The sequence below is a fragment of the Filicampus tigris genome, chromosome 2, assembly GCF_054856515.1.
Source record: "Filicampus tigris isolate MCC_2025a chromosome 2, RoL_Ftig_1.0, whole genome shotgun sequence".
NCBI classification, from domain to species: Eukaryota; Metazoa; Chordata; class Actinopteri; order Syngnathiformes; family Syngnathidae; genus Filicampus; species Filicampus tigris.
In genome coordinates, this window is record NC_141218.1 from 14128064 (window position 1) to 14154145 (window position 26082).

Here is a 26082-nt window from a genome sequence, read left to right on the forward strand (position 1 = left end):
AACCCTAGTTTGAAACCCTAGTTTGAAACCGTAACGCCAGTTTGAAACCGTAGCTGGAAACCCTAACCCTAGTTTGAAACCCTAGCTGGAAACCCTGACCTTAATTTGAATCCCCTTGCCATAGTTTGACACCCTAACCCTAGTTTGAAACCCTAGCTGAAAAACCCTAACCCTAGTTTGAAACCCTAGCTGGAAACCCTAACCCTAGTTAGAAACCCTAACCCTAGTTTGAAACCCTAACCATAGTTTGAAACCTTAGCTGGAAACCCTAACCCCAGTTTGAAACCCTAGCTGAAAAACCCTAACCCTAGTTTGAAACCCTTGCTGGAAACCCTAACCCTAGTTTGAAACCCTGACCCTAGTTTGAAACCCTGGCTGGAAACTCTAACCCTAGTTTGAAACCCTAACACTAGTTTGAAAACCTAACCCTAGTTTGTAACCCTAGTTTGAAACCCTAACCCTAGTTTGAAACCCTAGCTGGAAACCCTAACCCTAATTTGAAACCCTAACACTAATTTGAAATCCTAGCCCTAGTTTGAAACCCTAGCTGGAAACCCTAACCCTAGTTTGAAAACCTAGCCCTAGTTTGAAACCCTAACCCTAGTTTGAAACCCTAGCTGGAAACCCTAAGCCTAGTTTGAAAACCTAGCCCTAGTTTGAAACCCTAACCCTAATTTGAAACCCTAACCCTACTTTGAAACCCTAGCTGGAAACCCTGACCCTAGTTTGAAAACCTAACCCTAATTTGAAACCCTAACCCTAGTTTGAAACCCTAGCAGGAAACCCTAACCCTAGTTTGAAACCCTGAGGCCAAGTTTGAAAACCTAGCTGAAAACCCTAACCATAGTTTGAAACCCTAACTCTAATTTGAAACCCTAATTCTAGTTTGAAACCCTAGCTGGAAACCCTAACCCCAGTTTGAAACCCTAGTTGGAAAACCTAACCCTAATTTGAAACCCTAACCCTAGTTTGAAACCCGAGCTGGAAAGCCTAACCCTAGTTTGAAACCATAACACTAATTTCAAACCATAGCCCTAGTTTGAAACCCTAGTTTGAAACCCTAACCCTAGTTTGAAACCCTAACACTAGTTTGAAACCGTAGCTGGAAACCCTAAATCTAGTTTGAAACCCTAACCCTAGTTTGAAACCCTAACTGTCATTTGAAACCCTAGCTGGAAACCCTAACCCTAGTGTGAAACCCTAACCCTAATTTGAAACCCTAGCTGGAAACCCTAACCCTAGTTTGAAACCCTAACCCTAGTTTGAAACCATAGCTGGAAACCCTAATTTGAAACCCTAGCTAGAAACCCTAACCCTAATTTCAAACCTTAACTGGAAACCCTAACCCTAGTTTGACACCCTATCCCTAGTTTGAAAACCTAATCCTAATTTAAAAACCCTAAACCTAGTTTGAAACCCTAGCTGGAAACTCTAACCCTAGTTTGAAACCCTGACCCTAGTTTGAAACCCTAGCTGGAAACCCTAACCCTAGTTTGAAACCCTAACCCTAGTTTGAAACCCTATCTGGAAACCCTAAACGTAGTTTTAAACCCTAACCCTATTTTGAAACCCTAGCTGGAAACCCTAAACCTAGTTAGAAACCCTAACCCTAGTTTGAAACCCTAGCTGGAAACCCTGACCTTAATTTGAATCCCCTTGCCATAGTTTGACACCCTAACCCTAGTTTGAAACCCTAGCTGAAAAACCCTAACCCTAGTTTGAAACCTTAGCTGGAAACCCTAACCCTAGTTAGAAACCCTAACCCTAGTTTGAAACCCTAACCATAGTTTGAAACCTTAGCTGGAAACCCTAACCCCAGTTTGAAACCCTAGCTGAAAAACCCTAACCCTAGTTTGAAACCCTTGCTGGAAACCCTAACCCTAGTTTGAAACCCTGACCCAAGTTTGAAACCCTAGCTTGAAACCCTAACCCTTGTTTGAAACCCTAGCTGGAAACCCTAACCCTTGTTTGAAACCCTAGCTGGAAACCCTAACCCTAGTTTGAAACCCTAGCTGGAAACTCTAACCCGTGTTTGAAACCCTAGCTGGAAACCCTAACCCTTGTTTGAAACCCTAGCTGGAAGCCCTAACCCTTGTTTAAAACCCTAACCCTACTTTGAAACCCTAGCTGGAAACCCTAACCCTAATTTTAAAACCTAACCCTAATTTAAAACCCTAACCCTAGTTTGAAAACCTAACCCTAATTTGAGACCCTAACCCGACTTTTAAACCCTAGCTGGAAACCCTAAACCTAGTTTGAAACCATAAGCCTAGCTTGAAACACTAGCTGGAAACCCTAACCAAAGTTTGAAACCCTGGCTGGAAACCCTAACCCGAGTTTGAAAACCCTAGCTGGAAGCCGTAAACCTAGTTTGAAACCCTAACCCTAGTTTGAAACCCTAGCTGGAAAACACTAACCAAAGTTTGAAACCCTAGTTGGAAACCCTAACCCTAGTTTGTAAACTATAAAACTAGTTTGAAACCCTGGCTGGAAACCCTAACCCAAGTTTGAAAACCTAGCTGGAAACCCTAACCCTAGTTGGAAACCCTAACCCTAATTTGAAACCTTACCCCTAGTTTGAAACCCTAGCTGGAAACCCTAACCCTAGTTTGAAACCCTATCTGGAAACCCTAAACGTAGTTTTAAACCCTAACCCTATTTTGAAACCCTAGCTGGAAACCCTAAACCTAGTTAGAAACCCTAACCCTAGTTTGAAACCCTAGCTGGAAACCCTGACCTTAATTTGAATCCCCTTGCCATAGTTTGACACCCTAACCCTAGTTTGAAACCCTAGCTGAAAAACCCTAACCCTAGTTTGAAACCTTAGCTGGAAACCCTAACCCTAGTTAGAAACCCTAACCCTAGTTTGAAACCCTAACCATAGTTTGAAACCTTAGCTGGAAACCCTAACCCCAGTTTGAAACCCTAGCTGAAAAACCCTAACCCTAGTTTGAAACCCTTGCTGGAAACCCTAACCCTAGTTTGAAACCCTGACCCAAGTTTGAAACCCTAGCTTGAAACCCTAACCCTTGTTTGAAACCCTAGCTGGAAACCCTAACCCTTGTTTGAAACCCTAGCTGGAAACCCTAACCCTAGTTTGAAACCCTAGCTGGAAACTCTAACCCGTGTTTGAAACCCTAGCTGGAAACCCTAACCCTTGTTTGAAACCCTAGCTGGAAGCCCTAACCCTTGTTTAAAACCCTAACCCTACTTTGAAACCCTAGCTGGAAACCCTAACCCTAATTTTAAAACCTAACCCTAATTTAAAACCCTAACCCTAGTTTGAAAACCTAACCCTAATTTGAGACCCTAACCCGACTTTTAAACCCTAGCTGGAAACCCTAAACCTAGTTTGAAACCATAGGCCTAGCTTGAAACACTAGCTGGAAACCCTAACCAAAGTTTGAAACCCTGGCTGGAAACCCTAACCCGAGTTTGAAAACCCTAGCTGGAAGCCGTAAACCTAGTTTGAAACCCTAACCCTAGTTTGAAACCCTAGCTGGAAAACACTAACCAAAGTTTGAAACCCTAGTTGGAAACCCTAACCCTAGTTTGTAAACTATAAAACTAGTTTGAAACCCTGGCTGGAAACCCTAACCCAAGTTTGAAAACCTAGCTGGAAACCCTAACCCTAGTTGGAAACCCTAACCCTAATTTGAAACCTTACCCCTAGTTTGAAACCCTAGCTGGAAACCCTAACCCTAGTTTGAAAACCTAACCCTAATTTGAAACCCTAACCCTAGTTTGAAACCCTAGCTGAAAACCCTATGCCTAGTTTGAAACCCTAGTCGTATACACTAACCCCAGTTTGAAACCCTAGCCGGAAACCCGAACCCTAGCTGGAAACCCTAACCCTAGTTTAAAACCCTGACCCTAGTTTGAAACCCTAGCTAGAAACCCTAACCCTAGTTTGAAACCCTAACCCTAATTTGAAACCCTAACCCTAGTTTGAAACCCTGGCTGGAAACCCTAACCCTTGTTTGAAACCCTAACCCTAGTTTGAAAGCATAGATTGAAACACTGGCCCTACTTTGAAACGCTAGCTGGAAACCCTAACCCTAGTGTGAAACCCTTTCCCTAGTTTGAAAACCATAACCCTAGTTTGAAACCCTAGCTGGAAACGCTAACCCTAGTTTGAAACCCTAGTTGGAAACCCTAACCCTAGTTTGTAAACTATTAAACTAGTTTGAATCCCTGGCCGGAAACTCTAACCCTAGTTTGAAACCCTAGCTGGAAACCCTAACCCTAGTTTGAAACCCTAACTCTAATTTGAAACCCAAGATGGAAACCCTAATCCTAGTTTTAAAACCTAACCCCAATTTGAAACCCTAACGCTAGTTTGAAACCCAAACTCTAATTTGAAACCCTAATCCTAGTTTGAAACCCTAGCTGGAAACCCTAATTCTAGTTTGAAAACCTAAAAATAATTTGAAACCCTAACCCTAGTTTGAAGTTTCAAATTTCTTTTTGACTCAAAATGTGCCATAATCATCCATAATCTAGCTCATTTAAATGGTAGCGCAGCTAAATACATTGAGAAAACAGAACAAGACTTACAGCCTCTGGTGCCACTGGCGCCGGCTTCGTCACTGCTGCCACTGGTGCCCGCCACTGGAAACATGCAGTTTCCAAGTTATAGATGTTCTTTTTCATTACTGGTTGATATACCTTTATGATTTATTTCTAACATGCATGCTAAGTTGATTGGACTCTCTAAATTGCCCTTAGGTGTGATTGTGAGTGCGGATGTTTGTCTCTGTGTGCCCTGCGATTGGCTGGCAACCTTATCCGCTTGTGAAGATAAGCGGTATTGATAATTCTTCGTGTTTGAGTAGTAGTAGTAGTAATAGTAACATTATACTGTATGTACTGTACTGTAATACTTTACATGCAATGACCTAATACAGAGGTCATCATCTTCCAAACCGCTTATCCGAAACAGGGTCGCGGGGAGTTGCTGGAGCCTATCCCAGCCGTCAACGGGCGAAGGCAGACTACACCTCGAACTGGTCGTCAGCCAGTCGCAGGGCACACACAGACACCGTCACTGAGCGGGAATCGATCCCACGCTGCCCGCACACAACTCAGGCGCGTGTACCACTACACTATCAGTGACTTCTACTACAGAGGTGTCAAACTAATTTTTGTTTGCATCGTAGTTATCAATCAATCAATCACATTTTATTTATATAGCACTTTTCATACATAAAAATGCAACTCAAAGTGCTTTAAAACATTCAAAGCAAAACATAGAATTATCTTCAATCAAAAGAAAAGATAAATTATTTAAAAGTTGTTGAAAGCCAAACTAAAAAGGTGTGTCTTGAGCTTCCTCTTAAAAATATCAACAGTCTCTGCAGACCTGACGTCCTCCGGAGTGCCCGGAGAAAACCCACGCAGGCACGGGGAGAACATGCAAACTCAACACAGAGAGGCCGGAGCCGGGATCGAACCCACGACCTCTGAACTGTGAGGCGGACGTATCAGTGACCCGTGCACATAAATGTATTATCGCTTTATATTAACACATACACAACAAATTGATGATGTAACTCACACATGTAAAATTAAAGGCCACATCCGGCCCCTGGGATGATATTGCTTTATGTTTAGATCCGGCCCGCAGACCGCAGCAAGCCCGTGTGCGTAACAGATGTGATCGGGTCCTTCGCGCCTGCCGATGACGTCACGCTTTAAAACATATTGTAGCGTCTTCCACAGACGTAGTTTAATTTTTAGGTTTTCATTAGTCCAACCGGCTACTGTGGGCCGCAGCCGACGCCAATACAGTACGACAACCGTTCAGTCAAAAAAGAGCAACGGCTCTCCTCTTCGTCCTCGGCTCCTCTCGCTCGCATGCCCTCCCATCCAGCGAGCCGCGCGATGCATTCATGAACCTCGGAAACAACACGGTAAGACACAAATTCGACCACAACATAACCCAATTCGTTAGACTATTTCTGTAATATATTTCTTTGCATCTATGTTTGCCAACCCCTGGCTGTTGTTATAACGAACATGACCGCTACTTTTGCGAGGATCGTCCTTCGGTCGCCTACGTGCCGACTGAAGACTTCACATCACTTTCCATGGCTTTCAGAATCGGATTGTGGTGAAAGGTTATTCGGAGTAAAACACGCTTTATTAAGAAATACTTAATATTACAAATCTCACATTTTATTATGAGCAATTGTTGGCATTTGATAAATTCATTGGGTTTCGATGTTGTACTGAGATGTCCCACACTGTGAGCAGGCATTGAATGCTCCTCGAGCGCTAAGTGTTGATAGCGAGAGACGTGGTTTCTTTTCTTTTTACTCCTTCGACACAGCTCGTAGTTTGTTCGTGCCAGCAAACTCAGTAGTTGCAGATTGCCCGCGTTTCACGTTTGTTGTTGTTGTGTGTAAATGCTAAAAACTGTGTTTAATCATTTAGGTTCATGTCAGGTAACTGCTGTACATAATAGCCTAGATATGTTCTCGTGAGTGATGTCACGTTGATGAACACTAGTTAGTTATTTCAGCTAGTATGCTAACTATTCTAGTGATGAAACATGTGAATGTGTATTGTATGTATTGTTTGGCTCTTTACTTGCGTAATACAGTGAACTGTAATGTTTAGGCATATTGTTAACTAATGGATGTGCATTGGATGATGTTGTTAGGTTATTCTTTGTGTGTGTTGTGGCAGACCACAATAATTAGACGTGTCAAGTGGAATACGGGCCTGTGTTCTCTGACAGGAGCACCCACATCCATACCTTGCCACTCTAAAATAGAGTCAGCTGGAGACATCATACCAATCATATGACCCTCTCCATTTTACTTCACATTATGTACAGTTCATATAATATTGCAGCCCGAGTCAACCAGAAAATTGTTTCTAGTTTGGCAGGAGAAATGCAAACGTTCCGCTGATCTTGTTTCACAAGACGGGCAGCGTCTTCTTCTCGGGTCATAAGCGGATGTGATGTACAAGCTGCCTCGCAAAAGTAGCAGTGATGTACTTTATTTTATTTTTTATTCAGTAACTCCGAACATAAAAATACAACAGCCAGGGGGGTGACAAATATAGAGGCAAAGAAATATATTACAGAAATATAAAGCGTGACATCATCAGCAGGCGGGAAGGACCCGATCCAGTCTGGATGTTTTAAAAAATTTCAATGAACATTCTATCAGTACTGCCCTCGGCTTGTGCAAAAAGTTTTATTTGGCCCTCCGTCGATTTGACTTTGACACCCCTGATGTAACTAGTTTAAAAATCAAAAGGAATTAAAAACGGTTCAATTTATTTGAAAAGGGGGATTGGCAACAAAAATGCTTGCAATACTAAGAAGACAATTTGCAGTTGTGTTTATTTACCAAGAAACATGAAGTGGATGCATATATGATTTGCTTTCGTGGACCACATAAAATAATGTAACAGGACAGATCTGGCATCTGGGCCTTGAGTTTGACACCTGTGACCTAATAGATGACTTTGCATATTAAAAAATGCATACTCTGTAAAAGGCACACTTCCACGTTCACATTAAATTTGTTTTTGTTGGTTTGTTTTGAAGTGACCTTTATTTTAGATGTATTTACATCATTCCTTTTGATTATTATTATAATCATGATTCTAATGTTATTGTTACTATTATTATTACTTTTGTTATTATTACTGTTCTTATTATTAATATTATATCAGTTGATTGCTTACATTTAACAAAGTCAGTCAAATGGCATGTTGTATCATGAGTGGGGTGGGGCGTGGTGAAGCGGGCACCCCTCCCAAAAATTAGTCATGTCATGTCATGTCATCTTCCAAACCGCTTATCCTATATAGGGTCGCGGGAAGTTGCTGGAGCCTATCCCAGCCGTCAATGGGCGAAGGCAGACTACACCCCGAACTGGTCGCCAGCCAGTCGCAGGGCACACATAGACACTGTCACCTAGCGGGAATCGATCCACGCTGCCCGCACACAACTCAGGCGTGTGTACCACTACACTATCAGCGGACCCCAAAAATTTGTTTGTGGCCCAATTTTTATGAGGGGCGGCCCTGCTCAGGATCGACATGTTTGACTCGTCGTTGCGCAGCCGAAAGTGAAAGCAAGCGTTTTCTCGCACAATTTCCTGTCGCCCTTTTCCCAAATGTCCGGTTGGTTAGGAGTTATTCTAAAGAAAACAAAAACGTATAAAAAACAGTAGTTACCGGTATTTTGTTTTCGTGCCGGGTAACCAATCTCCTCGAGCGAAGCGTTTATAACGTTGTAAGCTTCATCCTTGCCCAGCGAGGAAGTCAAGACAGTCAGCAGCTCCTCCGTCGTGCTGTACGTCCCCTCCTTCAACGACCCTCGGCTCACCAGTTGCTGAACCAACTTCGGGAAGTCAGTGCTTGTCAATTCTGACAGCGTTTGCCTGATTTTCGCCACACTTGAAGCCATCGTTTCTCACAAACGTCGCCAGGTCGAGTCGGCGTCGGCGTCTCCTCCGGAACTCGCGAAGTTTGTTCCTATGAGAGAGGTGGGCTGACCGCCGTGGCCACGGGCGGGCCACAGGGGGGGCCGCCCACCAAGTTTCTTGTTTATAGGAATGACGTTACACTGGGGCTAAGGGGGCGCTATGGCCTCGTCAGAAATGTATGTGTAGTACCAGCTAAGCCTCTGCAGCATTTTATTCGATATTCTAAAATGTATTCATAAATAGTTTTCTTGGTCCCCCTGTTCATCAGTATAGCCCGCTCTTTTACCCCAGGACAGAAAAAAATCCAGGAGCCATTGTTGGCAACTCAGATTGCCTGTATTCCCTCATATATGTTGTTCTGTGTAGATGCCAAAAGGTGATTTTAATCATTTGTAATGTTTATGTTGATTACTATACACTATAGCATAACTGTGTTCTTGTGATGTCACGTCAATAAACGCTAGTTAGTAATCGGCTAGTATGCTAATTATTCTTGTGATGTTGAAATGCGTGGATGTGAATTGTTTATATTGTTTGGATGTTTAATTACTGAATACTGTACAGTATAAGCATACCGTGAACTAATTGATGTATATTTGACGATGTTGCTATATAATCTTTACAATATATAAACCTGTCAAATGGAATACAAGCTTGTGTTCTCTAACAGGAGCACCCACATCTGTACCCCTTCACTCTAAAATAGAATCAGCTGGACATCATACCCTCTCTGTTTTAGTCAAAGACGGATAGGCGGACCGGTCCATCACGTAGGCAATATGCTTAGTTCTGCTGATTCGGATCAACATGATGAAAACACTTGAGCACTTCCTCAGAAATCAATGTCATCAGGAATTGCAAGATTTAATAAATATGGGGGGCTTAGAGTGCCTTTCCAGTCGACTTGCTTTTCAGTTAGATGTCTTTGCGTTAGAAAGTTGGAAGCGGGGACGGAGCCAGAACGTAGCTAAGGGGTGGGCCTGGAAAAATCAGGGTGGGCCTGAATATTTCCCTCACCGAGCACAATCCTCCTGTCCCGACACATCATATATTAAAATAAAATGACAAACTGAATAAAAAACACAACGAAACACAAATTCAAAAACAATTTCATATGATAATTTACAAAAAAATGTAAAGTATATTTTTTTCATGAATCTCACTCGGTGGGCAGTTTGTCAATCTGTGTGGGTCTGTGCACACCCAGGCCCACCCATGGCTCCGCCCCTGGTTGGAAGAGACCAGAATTCTGTAACTCTACATCCTTAATGAACTGCTGATAAGATAAAGCTGGAGCAAATTGTAATCCTACGTGAGTGTCTCATTATTATTTTGGTTATAAAACAAACACACGGTGGTGAGTTCGGACACTTTATGGACACCCATGTAAACGTAGTCAGCATCACAATTCTTATTGACCGCCACCTATTGTCTTCTTTGCAGCAATGTTTTGGTTATCCTCTGTGGCCACATAACAATAGATGTGCAGCATGGAAACAAAGTGGATAGCACATCTGCCTCACACTTCTGAAGTTCTGGATTCAAATCTAGGTCCCCCTCGCCGCCCCCCTCTTTGAGGGTTGAACATTCTCTCCTGCTTCCATGAGCTTTTTCCAGGCTTCCCCCCATATTCCAAAAACATGCACATTATCACATGTCATCAAAAATTGCCCGTACTTCATTGTTCATACACTAAATCATTGGTGTCAAACTAACTGTCATCACAGAGTGAGAGAAAGAGAGAGAGTGAGAGTTCTCCTCGGAAGACCATTATGACTGAAAACTATTTACGCCACCGTATAATTACCTCACCATATTAGATTACACACAATTGGCATTACATTTGATGAATCACTGTATACTTTTATTTACTATTGATTTGCATCACTGGTGTAGGAACTGAACTGTTGAAAACAAACAATCCCCCGTAGCTCGCTCACAGTCAGTTAATAATTGACAGTAGTTTCTTGACAACAGTTTTAATAGTTTTCAGTGGTGTAGACTTGCACTGCATCACTGACACTAAGTGAACTTTCCCACAGACTTGTACAGCAAAAATGAATACTAGTACCATACTGTATTTTTAATATTTAAGAAGAAAAATATTTATTTATTTTGCAATCAATCTAAAAGCTGACCCATATCAGACTGATATCAAAGTCTATGAACCCGAACACACTCAAACCCCACTAAAACATACACATTCACACAGACGCTTATAAACACACACACATAAAAATGAGACGTGAATACGCTACTGCAAGAGTAAGATGCATGTATTTTTAACAATGTATTTTTTCCCAGTCAAAGCAGGCATTGCTTTGTGCAGTTCCAGTTTGCCTCTTTAGGCAATGTGTAAAGATGTGAAGAAGTAATCATTAAAGCCATCATCAGTAGGAGCAATTTCCACTTTTTTTACTTTGACCTTTTGAGCAGTAGGAATGCATCTGGGCATCAGTTTACGTCCACTCTGAAAGAGAGATAGTTGGAGCTCAAATTAAACTTCAATATGTCTTATTCTTAGGAAAAATGATCTTATTAAATCACACTTATAGAGCATTTGTAGCAACATTTACCATCTGATATTGTCAGTTGTGGGCCAGGCATTTGGTAACTGGACCTTAGATGGGGATTTACCTGACTTCATCCACCTCCTTATATTACCACTGTCCCATTGCAATGATAGAAACCATCAATATTATACAAACGGACCACAGCATGCAACTGTGCCACGCATCCATTATCTGTAATAGTTCAGAATCAATTGTCATGTTATATATATATATATATATATATATATATATATATATATATATATATATATATATATATATATATATATATATATATATATATATATATATATATATATATATATATATATATATATATAACATGACAATAAGTGTTGCTAGTCAAACATGGCTTGGTCTGCGGATGGAAATATGCCAAAGTTGCAGCATGAAACTAGAATTTGAAATCTGATTGGTTGAAGAAACAGACCCAATGCCAACATAGATAAAGTTACATCAGCCAGAACTATTGATTCTGAAGGCCCCGGGCAGATAAGATGGATGTGGCAACACACAAATACTTTGTGCATATAATACCAAATTATATGCATGTGAGGGGCAGCTATTATTTTGTCCACATGGGGTTGCCATTCTCAAATTCCACACTTTAGTATGTGTGATCTTGAATGTGTATGTGCCTTTAAGAGGTGAGCATGTCCTGTTGAGTGTGAAAGTGAGCGAGTGAGGTTGTACAGTTGGCTGGCTGTTAAGTAAATAAAGCGTTAGCTACTTTGCGTGGTGAGTAATGGCGTCAGCTAAGAAAATTGGCAAGTCAGCTCACAATTTGCTTGGGTTTACTGTATTTTGTTATTATTTCTACAAAAAAGCGATTGAAAGAGCACCAGCAGCTACGTCCATCCTCCCGCTATTCTAACCACCCGTTATGGATTACAGGTTGTTATTACTAGCAGTACTAGGCTACTTTACTGTAAACACGCAGCTGTGTACCTTAATCCATAGCAATTGCACTTTGGCTTCATTTTTTAAGTAAGCAATGTTCCCAAACTTTGGACAGAGGTCTTTTACACACTATTTCCACCTGGTTCGCACTTATCGTTATGTTAGTCTTCAGAAACAGTTGGTGTGGAAAAATGATCACCACAGACATAGAGCAAATAATTGGCGATATAAGTAAAATTAATACAATCCAAGATACTCTGATTCCGCAAAAGTGAACTGTGGTATAGCAAGGGACGACTGCGCACAATAACTCCACTGAATAAGTATGTATAAAATATAACTTATAACTAGTGAGAAAGGAAAATATCATTTAAAAAAAATGGAATGACTTACTGTTTTCTTGGCATCAGATAGAGACCTCTCCAAGTACCGCTTCATCCGTTCTATCTGTTTCTCTCTTTGCATTCTCAACTTTTCCTCACGTTGCCTCAGGGGAAAAGAATTTAAAGCAAACATGATTTGTGTGTGATGTCATGTCATTCAAGTCAGTACAACTATAAGTTGACTTACATTTTTAGGATATATATATTTTGTCCATGTGTCACAGAATGTCAAGGCAGAGCTGCAGATCACAGTTGCTAAAAACACACCTGGTCCTCCTCTCGCTGTCCTTGATCTTTTGCATCGTTTCCAAACTTTCCTTGGGGATGTCCTCGAGGCAGTGCAGCAGTGAAGACATCTGCTTCTCAATGCTGGCCAGCTTCTCCAAGGTGCTATGGCTGCTCAACCCGTCATCCACACAGCACCTATACACCTCTGAGACTTTCTCCCCAAGCGCCTTCATCATGTCATCCTGCGGTCAAGCGGGAAGATCGATGAAATAAAATGTGATTTCTGTCCCCACATTCAGCAAAATGTGGTTAAACCTGCTTTACGTTTCCTCACCTCATCTTCTGTGTTCAGCAAGACATGGAGCTGAACCTTCTTTTTCAGCTTGGAAGCTCTTGTTTTCTCTTCTTCAATTCGCTTGTTCATCTCATCAATTTGCTGGGTCAGAAGTTCCTCCTCCTTTTTGCTTAAAAGGGGACATAATTGCGGAAAATTGACTTTTCAATACGTATACAAATAGTTGGATCTCTGCAGTGCCTGAGCACCCAGAAAGTGTGAAATTAAAACAGAAGTCAACCCCCAAAAATTCTTTGCAATAATATGTTCTTTGCGCCTTCACTTGCATGGCATTCTGATTAATATTGCGTTTGTGGAATATGAGTTAAGCAGCAAAATCCATCTATTTTTAAGCCATCTCAGGGTGCGGCCATTTTGTCACTTCTGTCGAGTGAAAATGACATAACAGTTGCTCAAGGCTCAGGTAACAACCGATCACAGCTCACAGCTGAGCCAGGATTGGTCGTTATCTGAGCCCCCTGAGATGGCTAAAAATGGGTGGAATTTACTGCTTAACTCATATTCCACAAACACAATATTCATCAGAATGCCAAGTTCCGATTTGGGCCTGCATAGAACATATTCTTGTAAAGAAAAGTTTCGGGTTGACTTCGTCTTCAAACAACCACGTACATTTTTTCTCATCTGCACAGTTTGAAAAATGTGTCAAAGAGCGAGACATTCTGCACATGACAGTGGGGCTAACTTATGTTTCTCAGCCAATGACTTGGCAGCTAGGCTTCGCCAAATTTCCCAAATGTGAAAAATCTGCTTTTAAAGTGGTGTCTTAAGCCCCATCATGTCCAAACCAAGAGGTAAGCAGAGTGAGTTGCAGTGTTAGCACGGATTAGCGTTAGCTAAAAGTGTGTGTGGGGGATTGGGTAAACTACCCAGTGGTGGTTTTACGCAACATAAAAGAGAGTGGCTAGATTTTTGCAAGTAAGGAAATACATTTCTTGATCCTTGTATTTTGATGAAAGAATGTCACAGAAATTGTATTTAGACACCTGGAAACTGTTTTAAATTGTGAAAGACATCTCCTTTAAGATACAGAATGATACGGAACATTTCTACATCATTAACCAGATAGCTGCATGGTGCTTACGTCCGCTTCCTGACTTCCTCCATGGACTGTTTGAGCTCCTCCAGTGTCTTCTCGACCCTTGTAGAGTTCTTGATCAAGGACAGGTTCTGCTCAGTTAGCTCTGTCATCAGCTCAATAAGTTGCTTGGGATCAGTGAAGTACAACTCTGGATCATCCTGCGTGGATGTTACTTTGTCAGTAAACAGCAAGCCACAGTGAACTTCAATAAAACAGACCTCATACTCTGAATTGTCGCTATCTGGTTCATTCGCTCCTATGGCCCTAAAATGTTCAGAAAAATATTTAGAAAAGGATGTCACCAATCAAAATCACAAATATTTAGTACATGGTGTGTAGAAAGGTGTGTGTTGTGAAGACCTGGTGCTCTCGGCAGAAGACTGTCCAGGCTGGGCAGCTGCAATGTTGCTGTCCAGTTCTGTGTATGCAATAACACAAAAAAAAACCCAACAAAACAAAAAACAAAGCAATAATGATGTTCCTGTAGTAGTCTAGTTTATAGTATGTTTCTCGAATAGTTCAAAGCGTCTTGTAAAGTACTTCTTACCTTTCTTGAATGTTGAGTCCTCGAGCTCCTTGTTCTGCTCGTCCTCTGTGTTTTGATTTACTTGGACTTTGTTGAGAAGCTTTGCCTTCTGGGCTTCCTGCCACTCTGGGGGAGACAACTTCAAGAGAAGCTCCCTGTATCTCTTGTATTCTTGGAGGATTTCTTCATAGTTGGCAACTTCACTAATCAAAGAAGACTTGGTTTAGATGCAAATATACTCAAAGTACCATGGTCACAGCGAGTTATTTCTACAGCAGAAAAGGGGCACCTTCTTATCGTTGATATTTCAGAAGTCAACTTCTGGATCTCAGCAGTTTTTTCCTGTTTGGACTTAGCCTCTTGTTCAAAACTGACAACAGAAAAAAACATCAGAAATTTTAAAGTGGAAGTTTAACCAAAACAATTATTTGCAATAATATGTTCTATGCGTCTTCACCAGTCGAAAGACAGCATTCTGATTAATATTGTGTTTGTGGAATATGAGTTAAGCAGCAAAATCCACCCCTTTTTAGCCATTGTGTATGCAGCCATTGTGTCACTTCTGTCGACTGAAAATGACATCACAATTACTCAGGGCTCAGGTAACAGCCAATCGTGGTTCCGTTTCAGAAAACAGGTGAGCTGTGATTGGTTGTTATCTGAGCAACTGTGATGTCATTTTCAATCGACAGACGGGTGGATTTGCTGCTTAACTCATATTCCACAAACGCAAAATTTATGAGAATGCCATGTTAAGACCAGTGAGGCACATAGAACATATTATTGCGAATAATTTTTTGGGGTTGACTACCGCTTTTAAGCCAAATGACCCTAAGATAAGTGTTTATCTAGATTGTTTTTACAAAGTTTGGGCCTCCAAAGACTTCTTCTCATTCTCCCTCAGGAACGCTGCAAAGCTCTGATTGTCCTTCTCAATGGTCTTCTCCAACTCCTTCAGCTGTCGCTCCTCTTTTGCGATGGCCTTGTCCATTTTACAAATCTCCGACCTCTTTGTCATCAGTGATATCTGAGGAAGAGGAATTGTCAGAATTGATTGACTGCACACGATGGCAAAGTAGGGACAGTGACATGTTCAATTCTTGAACAAATCTTGGTTTAAAATGTTCAAATCATTCTGAAATGTATTTATTCTGCTCAGCTGATTCAGTAGATTTGTGCAATTTTTCATCGACGAGGTTGCTACAGCTAGGTGGCAAACTGTGAGTGTCATTCCTGCATTTACTTACCTCCAACACGGCCTTCTGACGCTCCATGGTGATTAAATCATGTTTACATTCTCTCACTATGTTTTCTAGGAATAAATGAGACACATAATTAAATGAATGAAAATGTCAGTTGTGAAGCTGTACGAAAGCTCTAGTTTCTAATCACATTCCACTTACTTTGTTTCAATAAGGCAGTCTTCAGCCCACGCCTTGCGGGTGTTTGTATTTGGAGTATTGGCTTACTCTTTGCTTGCTTTAGTATCTTTACTTTGTCTTTTTCCTGCTCCTCTTCTTCCTCCTCCTTCAGCTGCCTAAAAAGAGCTTTTCTCTGCTCCGCCATCATTCGAGCAGCGTAATATGTCTTCTCGTGAATTGGGAGAGGAAGGAAGTTGCACATTCTCTGAGCATGGAGGACAAGATAGATAACAATCGAAAGAGAACAACATTTGTATACACAAACAGACACACACACCATTTCTCGATCAACTTTTTCAACTAAACTTTGTTGAAGAATGCTTTTCCTGTCTTGTGAATTTAAGTGACACTGAGGTGTCTCCCTCCCCCTCCTCCTCCTAACATCTACAGACATACAGCGAAGAAAAATATGTTAACAATTAAAAAAAAAATTCTGCATGTACCACATAACACACACTAGTGTACCTGCTTTTCTGGATTTGGTGACACCGTTCTGTTTTGATACAAGGCTTTCTGAGGAAATCTCTGGAACTTCTGCTGTTGAAATAAAATGTAGTAATGAGCATTTGTTCTTAAATGAATATTATGCTCTTATGTCCAATACTTACTGGAATGTGGCGACGACATGCCTAATGTGGTTTTCTGCATGTAGCCACGACTAGCCAGTGCTATATGTTGAACTGAATATAATTTAGAAATGACAGCTATTGGTTGGCGACCAGTCCAGGGTGTACACAGTCTCTCGCCCAAAGTCAGCTGGGATAGGCTGCAGCTCACCTGTGATCTAGTGAGGATGAGCAGAATAGAAAATGGATGAATGGATAGTTTGCAAAAGTGTTGTACAAAACTGCATCAAACTGAGGGGCTTCTAATATTTTGTCATTTGCATATACAGTACTTTGTCAAAGTAAGCGCAAAACAGTGACACACTAATGACTCCTGGACTTTGTGAAAAAAAAACAAAAAAAAAAACATTATTGAAACCCACCAGGGGAACTTGGGAATACTATGGATGCATACATTGTTGTCATCAAGTATTTGTTTTGGTAAAGATAGCGTTCTTTTTATACATCTTAATTGTATCAAATTAAATCTCAAGTGTTTGCAGTACTGTTAGTTATTTCCTCGCTTGTTGATTAGCATTCAACAAACAGGATGCATGGAACTGTTCGGGGGCTAATTATTACTACTAATTCTACTCCTATTCCTAATAATATTATAGATATATTTGAAAAACATATATTTAAAAAAAACTGAAAAATATTTTCCATAAATGTATCTTTTCCACTTACCGGTAGTTTTACAGATAAAAATGTATGATAAGGCAAACATTGACTTCACCATCAACACATTAAATCACTGTATATTGCTAGGAACTCTATTCAGAACTGATCATCTTGATCGCATTTACGTTCACTTTAGCATTACAACACAACGCTCACACTGCTGAACACTATTAGACAACATTGCTTCAAAAACAAATTTAAACCTACCTATTATACAATGATGCCGAAGAAATTCCTTAACTTTAGCAACAGGGAAGAAAAAATAACTCGAAAATCACGAGTTAGAAAACAAGCAACGCGTCGAGTGTCTTCTGTGTACTGTTGTCATGGGAACTGTCTGTATGATTAGCTGTTAAAATTCAATTCACTAGTCTTCACAGGTCAACTACACTCCAGATTTTTAAAAATGCGTTTCACGTCATATATTTTACTACTGTGGTCCTTCTTGTTGAAAAAAAAAGACATTTAAAATGAAAATGTAGCAGGTTAATTCTGTGTGGCAGTCAATTCAAGTGACCGCTAGATGGCGTTAAGGACTCGTACAAACAGCTTCATTTGGCTCTGGACTACAGGATATAGATTATTTTGTTATATTCACTTTGCGCATAGCTCCTTTTACGTTTTCTATATTAATTAATGACAGGCATAGATTATATAATGTACTGAAATATAATTTTGTTTTGATAAAATGGAAACGATTCCAGATCTGGTCTGGTTTGCGTCCTCTGAATTGCAATATTAGATATTGTGTATGAGTGGGTATACTTAGAATGCAAAAGCGTCCTGTTCCTCCCACGCATCCACACATGACCCTGCACATCTTAGTTGAAAAAAAAAATAGTAGCCCACACACTACACTCGCTTGTAGGAAATCCCAGGTTAAAATAGCGCAAACTCACGGGGGACTGAGTTGGCCCTCATGAGGTCACGTTGCGTAAGGAGACAAGAATTGTAATGTTCACATTTGAAGAAAGGCTTCTTATGTTGGGTTTAATAGAAAATCAAGCATTCTCTTTGACATCAATAAGCGGGACGCAAAATGGATGGATGGATGGAAATATTTCATAAATTGTCATATACAGAGCAGAAACATAGTGGTTACACCACCCACTGACATGAATTTTGAGACTTACCTACACATAGCTCAATTTTTTATATTATAAGTTATGTGTTCCACTGCCCTAATATTTAATGTACACTATGTGTTGGTTTTTCTAAAAAAAAAAAAAAAAAAAGAAAAGAAAAGAAGAAAGGGCTGCAAAAGTGTTTCAGATTGACAGTTGTATTTGCTGAGCTTTTGCCATGGCAGCTAATAGTGAACCACAAGTTTGCTAAAATGAAGTTTTTCTCCCAATAATATGACAGCCATTTAAAATAAATGTGTTACCCCCCTTGTTCAGCATATTTGAAGATCAAATGTAGACTGGCATTCATTCCGTCACTTGGCCTGATTGCATTGAGGGCTGTGTGACCTCACAATGAGGAGGAGGATGAGGAGGAGGAAGAAGGGGATTTGGCATGCAGTATAATTTGTGCCTTTTTAGATATCCTTACAGTTTCTTGTGGCAGAGAATATGTTCCAAAAACCACCACCACCTTTAGTAGCATGATTTTTGTTTTTTTCTTGCAATCCTTTTGTCAAGCATGCGAATAATAATTAATCACCATAATGCTCCATAAAATGGTGTCTGGCAAAGCTTTGAAATGTAATGAATATGCACAATTGATTTTAATTGGCAGCATACACTCATATGCCATTTAATTGATTTAATTATTGAACTGTGAGTTGGGAATTGGAACGACTACTAAATATAGGGGGCTCAGAAAAGAATGTCTGTTAACACTGAATAACAATTTACTCGTAGTAAATTCAGTTGTCAGATATTTACCAAAGAAACTGAGATTTAAATCCCATTAACATTGTAAAAACTGAATTGGTAAAATTGAAGTGTAAAATTAAAGTGCTTAAACTCAAAAGTCTAACTCATTTTAAGTAACAACTACCCATTAAGAGAGTAACTATAATGAACAGTTTTTAGCTGTTTGGGGCTAGCAAATTACAGGATGTAGCTGCAAATACAAATCTTGTGATTATTTCACAATGAGCAGATCATACGAATGGGTTGTCATTTGAGTGATTTCCATGCAAACAATTGATTATGTACTTTCCTACCATGAGCAAAATGTGGATAAGTGACATCTTATATCTAAATACAATCCCAGACATGGACAGAGACAAAAGAAAGGGAAGAGAGACTTTTTGACTGATATGCGAGAGGGAGTGCTACGCCAATGTGGGAGTGGTCACAGATGACTTAAGTCATGGCCAATCAAACCGACTCCTTTCCTTCCCCTTAAATGCGGCATGCTAGTCTCTATTGTACAGATGGAGGAAGGGCACTTGGAGAATAACCACTACCCCCGAATGGCTCCTGACTGCAAACCTGGAGCACTGAAATAATGAGATGGAAAGTTTGAAAAATACAAAAAGTACGAAAAGTGTGCAGAATGCAAAACAGTATAAATGATCAGAAGAAGAAACCACTTATGTAGACATATTTGGACAATGACATGGATTTTATGATTTTGCCTCCATATACCACCTCACTGGATTAGAAATAAAGCAAGCGACGTGTCACATTTGAGTTGTTGTTTTGACTGCAGAACAAATGATCATTTTCTCTGGACCCGATAAAGCTGCCCCACCATGTGCCGTGCCATGCGTTTATGTAGAATTCACTGAGATGTAACACCCTTATCGATCAGCCCTGGTGCTTTCTTTACCCAGGATGCTGTTTTGCTATATGTTGACACACCTAAGCCGCACATGTTAGCATTTGATCAATTCTCATTAAATGTAGCAAATGACGATGGAACATAATGTAAAATTGATCTGCCTTAGCAGTTTGCCTTGTTAGCATTTTAACAATTTTCACATCAAATAGTACCAATATGTATAGTGACATATAGACAGTATAGTGTATATGCATATATATGGGAAGATGTCAAATCCTTATCGGCCTTAGTGTTTTCGTTACTCAGGCTGCTATTGTGCTGTATGTTAGCATTCGATCAATTCTCCAAGTAATTGATTAGTCTAAATACAACAGGGCATAATATAAAATCCCTATGGATCTGCCCTAGTGCTTTTCTTACTCACTTTGCATTCTTGCAATATGATAGCATCTCAACTGTTAGCATGCTAGCATTATCAATCAATTAAAACGTATTATGATTAGAAATTGGATCCAAATACAAAGAGCCACATGTAAAATTTTTAACATTCTGATTTAGCTTCTTCGTTACTCTGGCGTCCCTCTTGTTTTTTGTTAGCATACCTCATGTTGGTATGGTAGTATCTGTTTTTCTTTACAATTATATGTTCTATAATTCTATATATAATCTATATATGCGCCCGCACATTTAAACACGGCATTCTGATTAATATTTGTGGAGTATGAATTAAGCAGCAAAATCCACCCGTGTTTATCCATTTCAGGTTGCGGCCATTTTGCCACTTACTGTCGACTGAAGATAACATCATAGTGCCTAAGTACTCAGGTAACGGCGAATCACGGTTCACCTGTTTTCTGCGTTTGGTCATGTGACGTTCGTAAGATGAGCAGGTTGCCGTCTTGCTGTATGTTATTATTCGACCTGTTAGTGTGTTAGTGTTATATTTGTACTATAATTCACCTTTGTTTTTCATTTTTTTCAAGTCTACCATTCTACATTTCTATCAATGAATTCCACAGAATTTCAGTTCAACATCAGCTCCTCAGCATTCGCATGTAGTTTCTACCAAAATGGAATTCTCCAGGTAGTATCCTATCAATAAAAAACTCACTTACTCATGACCCAGAAAGTCAAAGCTAAAGCAAGCTTTTCCATGTAATTCTCCATTTGAAATGTGTACAATGTGTCCTTCAGTCAGTGGACATACTGCTGCATTTTGTGAAGGTTCCATTTGTGTCTGATGGCTTTCATCCCCACAGAATTAATCCCCACATAATTAAAATGATTTTGAACGGACAGATGCTTGCTTGTCTGGAGAAAATGTTTGGCAAGTGGGTGACAATTAAAGAGAAACGTTTAACTGGAGAAATGAGTGTGAAGGGAAATATCCACCACATTTTTATTTTTTTGAACCGCTCAGCCTGTTCGGAGTCTCGGGTGCGAACCTATTTCAATGGACTTCGGGTGCTAGTCTGTGGCGCTATACTAAGCAGATTCACGTTTTTACCAACTTCAAAAAGAGATGATTTCCCAACGTTAGCAACGTTAAGTGCCATTGAGACTGCAAGACATCCACATTGGGATCCACATCTTAGACTACACCTCTAACGATGAAGGATAATGAGTTCTTTCACCTTGGCCTGCAAATTTACTTCATTTAAACCCACTAATCAGCCTAAGTCCGGAACCATTAACTGCAAGCTCCTAGTTGTTTTGACAACTCTTTGATATTTGTTTTTCAATACAAAAAGATAGCTTGATGCTGACAATGTGCCGTTAAATTGGGGACCTCAGGGGATACTATCATCTATGCCAATTTACTTCTGAATCCAGTATTCGTATTACCATGGCAACTTATTTTCCTTGAAATGTTGACAAAACATGTTTTGGAGGAATTTTTTTAACCTATCAAACAACTTCATCAGTTCAAATGAATGCCTTTTTTGATTCACAAGCATCTTGTGCTCAAAGTACTCTATTTGAAAGAGGACTTTGACTGCCTCAAGATGTAAAAATAGATTAGGTTTTAATCAGATGACAATTGCAAGCAAGTCCTTATTGCTTGAAGTACTTCACCACTCAAGGGACAAAAAAAAAAAGACGATTTGGGTTAGATTCTTTTCAGCTGCCGTTTTACTCCACTGAGAGTTGTCTCATTTCCTTTTGCCCCTTTCAGCCAGTTAAGCAGCACATCTAATCTGGCAGTACAACAATGACTTGAGTCACTGAGGAAGATACCCGAAATTGTTTATTCAGCACTCATGTGCTCACATCAAATCGACATGGAGCTCAGGATCAGCGTTTAATTCGTATTCTTATTCCACATTCTGGCTCTATTTGGGTTTAGTCCCCTTTAAAGAGGAAGTCAACCCAAACATTTTTTTTTACAGAATGTGTTCTGTGCAGGCCCACTAGTTGAGACAAGGCATTCTGATTAATATTCAGTTTATGGAATATAAGTCAAGCAGCAAAATCCACCCGCTTTTAGACATCTCAGGGGGCGGCCATTTTGTCACTTCTGTTGACTGAAAATGACATTGCAGTGTCTCAGGGCTCAGATAACGATCCATCATGGCCCAGCTTCATAAAACATGAGCTATGATTGGTCGTTACCTGAGCCCTGAGGGTCTGTGATGTCATTTTCATTTGACAGCAGTGACAAAATGGCCACCCACAGAGATGGCTACAAACAGTTGGAATAACTCTTATTCCACAAACACAATATTAATCAGAATGTTGTGTTTCAACTAGTGGGCCTGCATAGAACATATTCTTGAAAAAAATATGTTTGGGCTGACTTCCCTTTAAGGATAATTTGACTTCGAATGTTACACTATCTATGCATTTGTATTTCAGTTACCAAACTCATTTTCCAGAAAGGGATCAAATGTTGAGGCAATTACTGTATGTCATAATGTGATGAGCAGAAGATATGTTTTGCATTCACACTTGTGCTTCTGAGGCTGCCCGCTAAGTGCAATGTGAAATGGAAACCCCACCTGGTAATGTATTTACAATGGGTGCACAACTAGTTTAGTGACTAATGCCAAATGATCCTAATGACATTATCGTCGTCATGATGTATCCAGATAGAGATCATATTAAGCGTCAGAGGTTGTGCACAAATAGGGATCTTCCATTTACTGGGAATATAGTGAAAATGTGACTGTTACAATGTTTTTGAGCATCGATAGTGACCACTGTATTTCCAAATGTCATCAAAGAGTGAATGTTCCAAATAGCGTCCAACAATTTTGCCGTATATGAGTGCTTTGACCTGACGAGTGACAACTTATTTTCTCACAGTTATGGAAGGAAGTGTAGTCATGATTCATTAGCACCTTGAAAACACAAATGTCTTTGGGGAAAACATGTCTACTCGTGAACAACATAATTGGGACAACTCAAGAACTCAGGGAGAGGATGAAGCTTGTAGGCTCACACACAAACTAACAAAGCTGTCATTAGCACACACTCACACACTGGCACACTCAGAGCAAATGAGGCCTGTAGGAGTAAATGGATAACGAATAGAAGTTTTGGCTGCGGGAGGAAAAACTCTTACAAAACAGAAAAAAAAAAAGTTTCTCACGAGACATAAAGTCACAAAATAAGACTCTTGTTCAAAAGTGAAGGGATTCCACATAACCTATCAGAGCCCAGTAATGGTCTGGCCTATATCTCATTGTTGGAAATTTGGTCATTGCTCCTCTCTTGACAAGCTCCTCTGAGAGATAAACACTATTTTAAGTGTGCCTATTTATACAGCACCGCCTCAATGGAGAGGTGAAACCAAGTGAGAACTTCCCAGCAATCAGGCCAAGAAACTGAGAGCTTCATGAATCCAAATTAAATTTCCACGATGAGACAAGTAAACTGATCCCAGCATCCAAACACGATTCAATCAATACAACATTCCCCGCTTTGTGAAGACCACTGTGTGCAAATACATGATAACTCTGGAGAGGTTATATATACATTATATATATAGTTGTGATTTCATGCATTGAATCAAACTGAATTGTATCGTTCCACTTTAAAATATATCGAAATGTATATTGAATCGTCTTTTATCAGAGGAATACCACATTTACAGTACCGAAGAGTTAATTAATATTTATGCCGAGAAGAACAAGAAACTTATCGCATCACATCCTCTTGAACTGAACCATATCGAATGGAATCATAATCTCACCAAAACGAATCGTTCAACTTTAAAATCGAACAACCCTTGAATCATATGCCACCACATGTATACGTATGTCTACATATAGAATCCTTTTTTATTGGGGGGGACGCATACGTAAATAACAAAAATACATACATATATATATATATATATATATATATATATATATATATATATATATATATATATATATATATATATATATATATATATATATATATATAGGGCTGTCAAAATGAAAACATCAACTATGGAGATTAATTTAAATTTCATAATGCACTAAAAAAAATTAACTCAGTTAACTCCATTTTATTGACTTCCTGTAGCAGCCAAACTTAGAGGAGAGTCACTGTCGCAAAGACGGACTTTTACGTCGTTTTACTTTAAAAAGTTGCTCGACGATGGAGAAATCCCAAATAAAATGTGCACTTTGCAAAGTCAAATTCATATTCATTCTCAGTTAGCATATTAGTTGTACGTCTTTGGCGTATTGTTCAACCATTGTCTTTTACAGGAAAAGAATCGTATTCAAGGATCAAAGAAAGCTATTAGAACAGCCTTTGAATCGAAATACACCTTTAGTTTTTTTTCCTCATTAATTCCAAGATTTTACTGAAGTAAATAACATGTGTGTGTGTGTGTGTGTGTGTGTGTGAAAGATTTTGTCTTAATTTACATCATTAATACTACAGACACAAACGTCAATGTTCATTTAGCCTGATTCTCTGAGTTTGATGCATATTTTTCCCCCTTTTGGTGGACTTTCTTATGGTGAGGTAAAGTCTTCCCTCCAGGCTATTGCTAAATTGCTGCAAGCTACACCGGCCTGTTTTTTGTTTCTATTTAGACATCTGCTATGGTGTAAATGGCATTAAAAAGGAAACTTTCATCACCGTGTTTCTGTCGCAACTGTCATGGCTCAGCAAAACAGATCAGTGAAGTCTTGAGGCTACATCTGCTGCTGCTGGAGGGGGTCTACTCTGGCCGGCTCTGGAGAAGAGTGAGGAAGTTGAGCACAAGCAAAATAGCAAAAACGCTTTCCATCATAAGCTCATATGCAGTGGCAGTACAGTATTTCTGCATCTTGGTGTCATACAATTTCTATATGGCACCTCATTAAATTAAAACATGAGTGCTTTTTGCGTAATAAATACACGATTATGGGATGTAATTATGATTCATACATTTAATTTCTCATAAGTGTGGATGATTTTGATTTGTGATTTTGAAAAGATCAGACATCAAAAAACGACATACACCATTTGATTCTAGAGGAAACATTTTGTCAGCATCATCAGATGCATGCTTCTTCTTGCATCTACCGCCAGCCATGTCCCCCACGGCTTCTACTGTAAATTGTCACACAAATTAACATATAAATGTGTGAATGCTTCCTTTATGTTTGTGTTGCTGGGATAAAGATGCCACCGCCTACAACAGATGTGCTCTTCTTCAGGCGAAAATGCTCTTCACTTAGTTCTTACTCCTTTTGTTAAATTAACAATTAATCACTGGAACAAAATAAGTAAACTAAGTACAAAAAGGTGTTTTTCTTTCTTTTTTTTTTATTGTAAAGCAGTTAATTTCAAAAGTAAGTGAGAACAATGATAACAATCACAGTGATATTTAGGGCTTGTGTTTTAATATCAGCATAAGACTCATTGATGGTATTTTTTAAATCATTCCACTGGGCGCCACTGCTTTGGGTGGTGTGTCGACACATGTACCATCAGGGGGTGGTCCTCAAATGGTCACTTTATGTGCTCCCGCCAATGTCCAATTGTGCGTCACATTTTAAAGGGAATTAAAAAGAGCTGCTTTGAATGGCCATGACTGAAGTTGGCTGTGACCACTCCCACAGCGTTGCAGAAGTCACTCTCGTGAAATTACCAATATCGGGTCTAATCCGTATCTATGCAGAGTTGTGTCACATGCTTGTTTACGTTTATGTAAA

The 26082-nt window shown here is 39.7% G+C and overlaps 2 protein-coding genes across 10 annotated transcripts in view; both read right to left on the reverse strand.

The window, feature by feature from the left end:
• The window catches only part of LOC147151500 (uncharacterized), a 37209-nt gene extending 28690 nt beyond the window's left edge, over positions 1-8519 (reverse strand). For all 3 annotated transcript variants that reach the window (XM_086013766.1, XM_086013756.1, XM_086013745.1), the window contains exons 1-2: positions 8200-8519; positions 4558-4611 (exon numbers count right to left, since the gene is read on the reverse strand). In XM_086013766.1, coding sequence (XP_085869892.1) covers positions 4558-4611; positions 8200-8431 — 286 coding nt within the window. In that variant the 5' untranslated portion in view covers positions 8432-8519. The remainder of the gene's footprint in view (positions 1-4557; positions 4612-8199) is intronic.
• A 2189-nt stretch (positions 8520-10708) lies between these two features.
• Positions 10709-17526, reverse strand: LOC147151501 (cilia- and flagella-associated protein 100-like). Of its 7 annotated transcripts, none has more exons than XM_086021837.1 (16): positions 17411-17526; positions 16526-16701; positions 16383-16454; positions 16195-16301; positions 15900-16083; positions 15744-15808; positions 15360-15523; positions 14786-14866; positions 14518-14699; positions 14331-14388; positions 14189-14234; positions 13974-14128; positions 12869-12998; positions 12574-12776; positions 12317-12410; positions 10709-10920 (listed from the first exon to the last, which is right to left on the reverse strand). In XM_086021837.1, exons 2-16 carry the CDS (start codon positions 16563-16565, stop codon positions 10795-10797), a joined length of 1707 nt encoding a protein of 568 aa, XP_085877963.1. In that variant the 5' UTR covers positions 16566-16701; positions 17411-17526; the 3' UTR covers positions 10709-10794. The 7 variants fall into 7 exon arrangements, with proteins under 7 accessions (XP_085877963.1, XP_085877955.1, XP_085877989.1 ...); XM_086021829.1 differs by having other exon boundaries at positions 15900-16122; XM_086021863.1 differs by lacking the exon at positions 16195-16301 and having other exon boundaries at positions 15900-16122; positions 16383-16451.
• Between the last annotated feature and the right edge of the window lie 8556 nt (positions 17527-26082).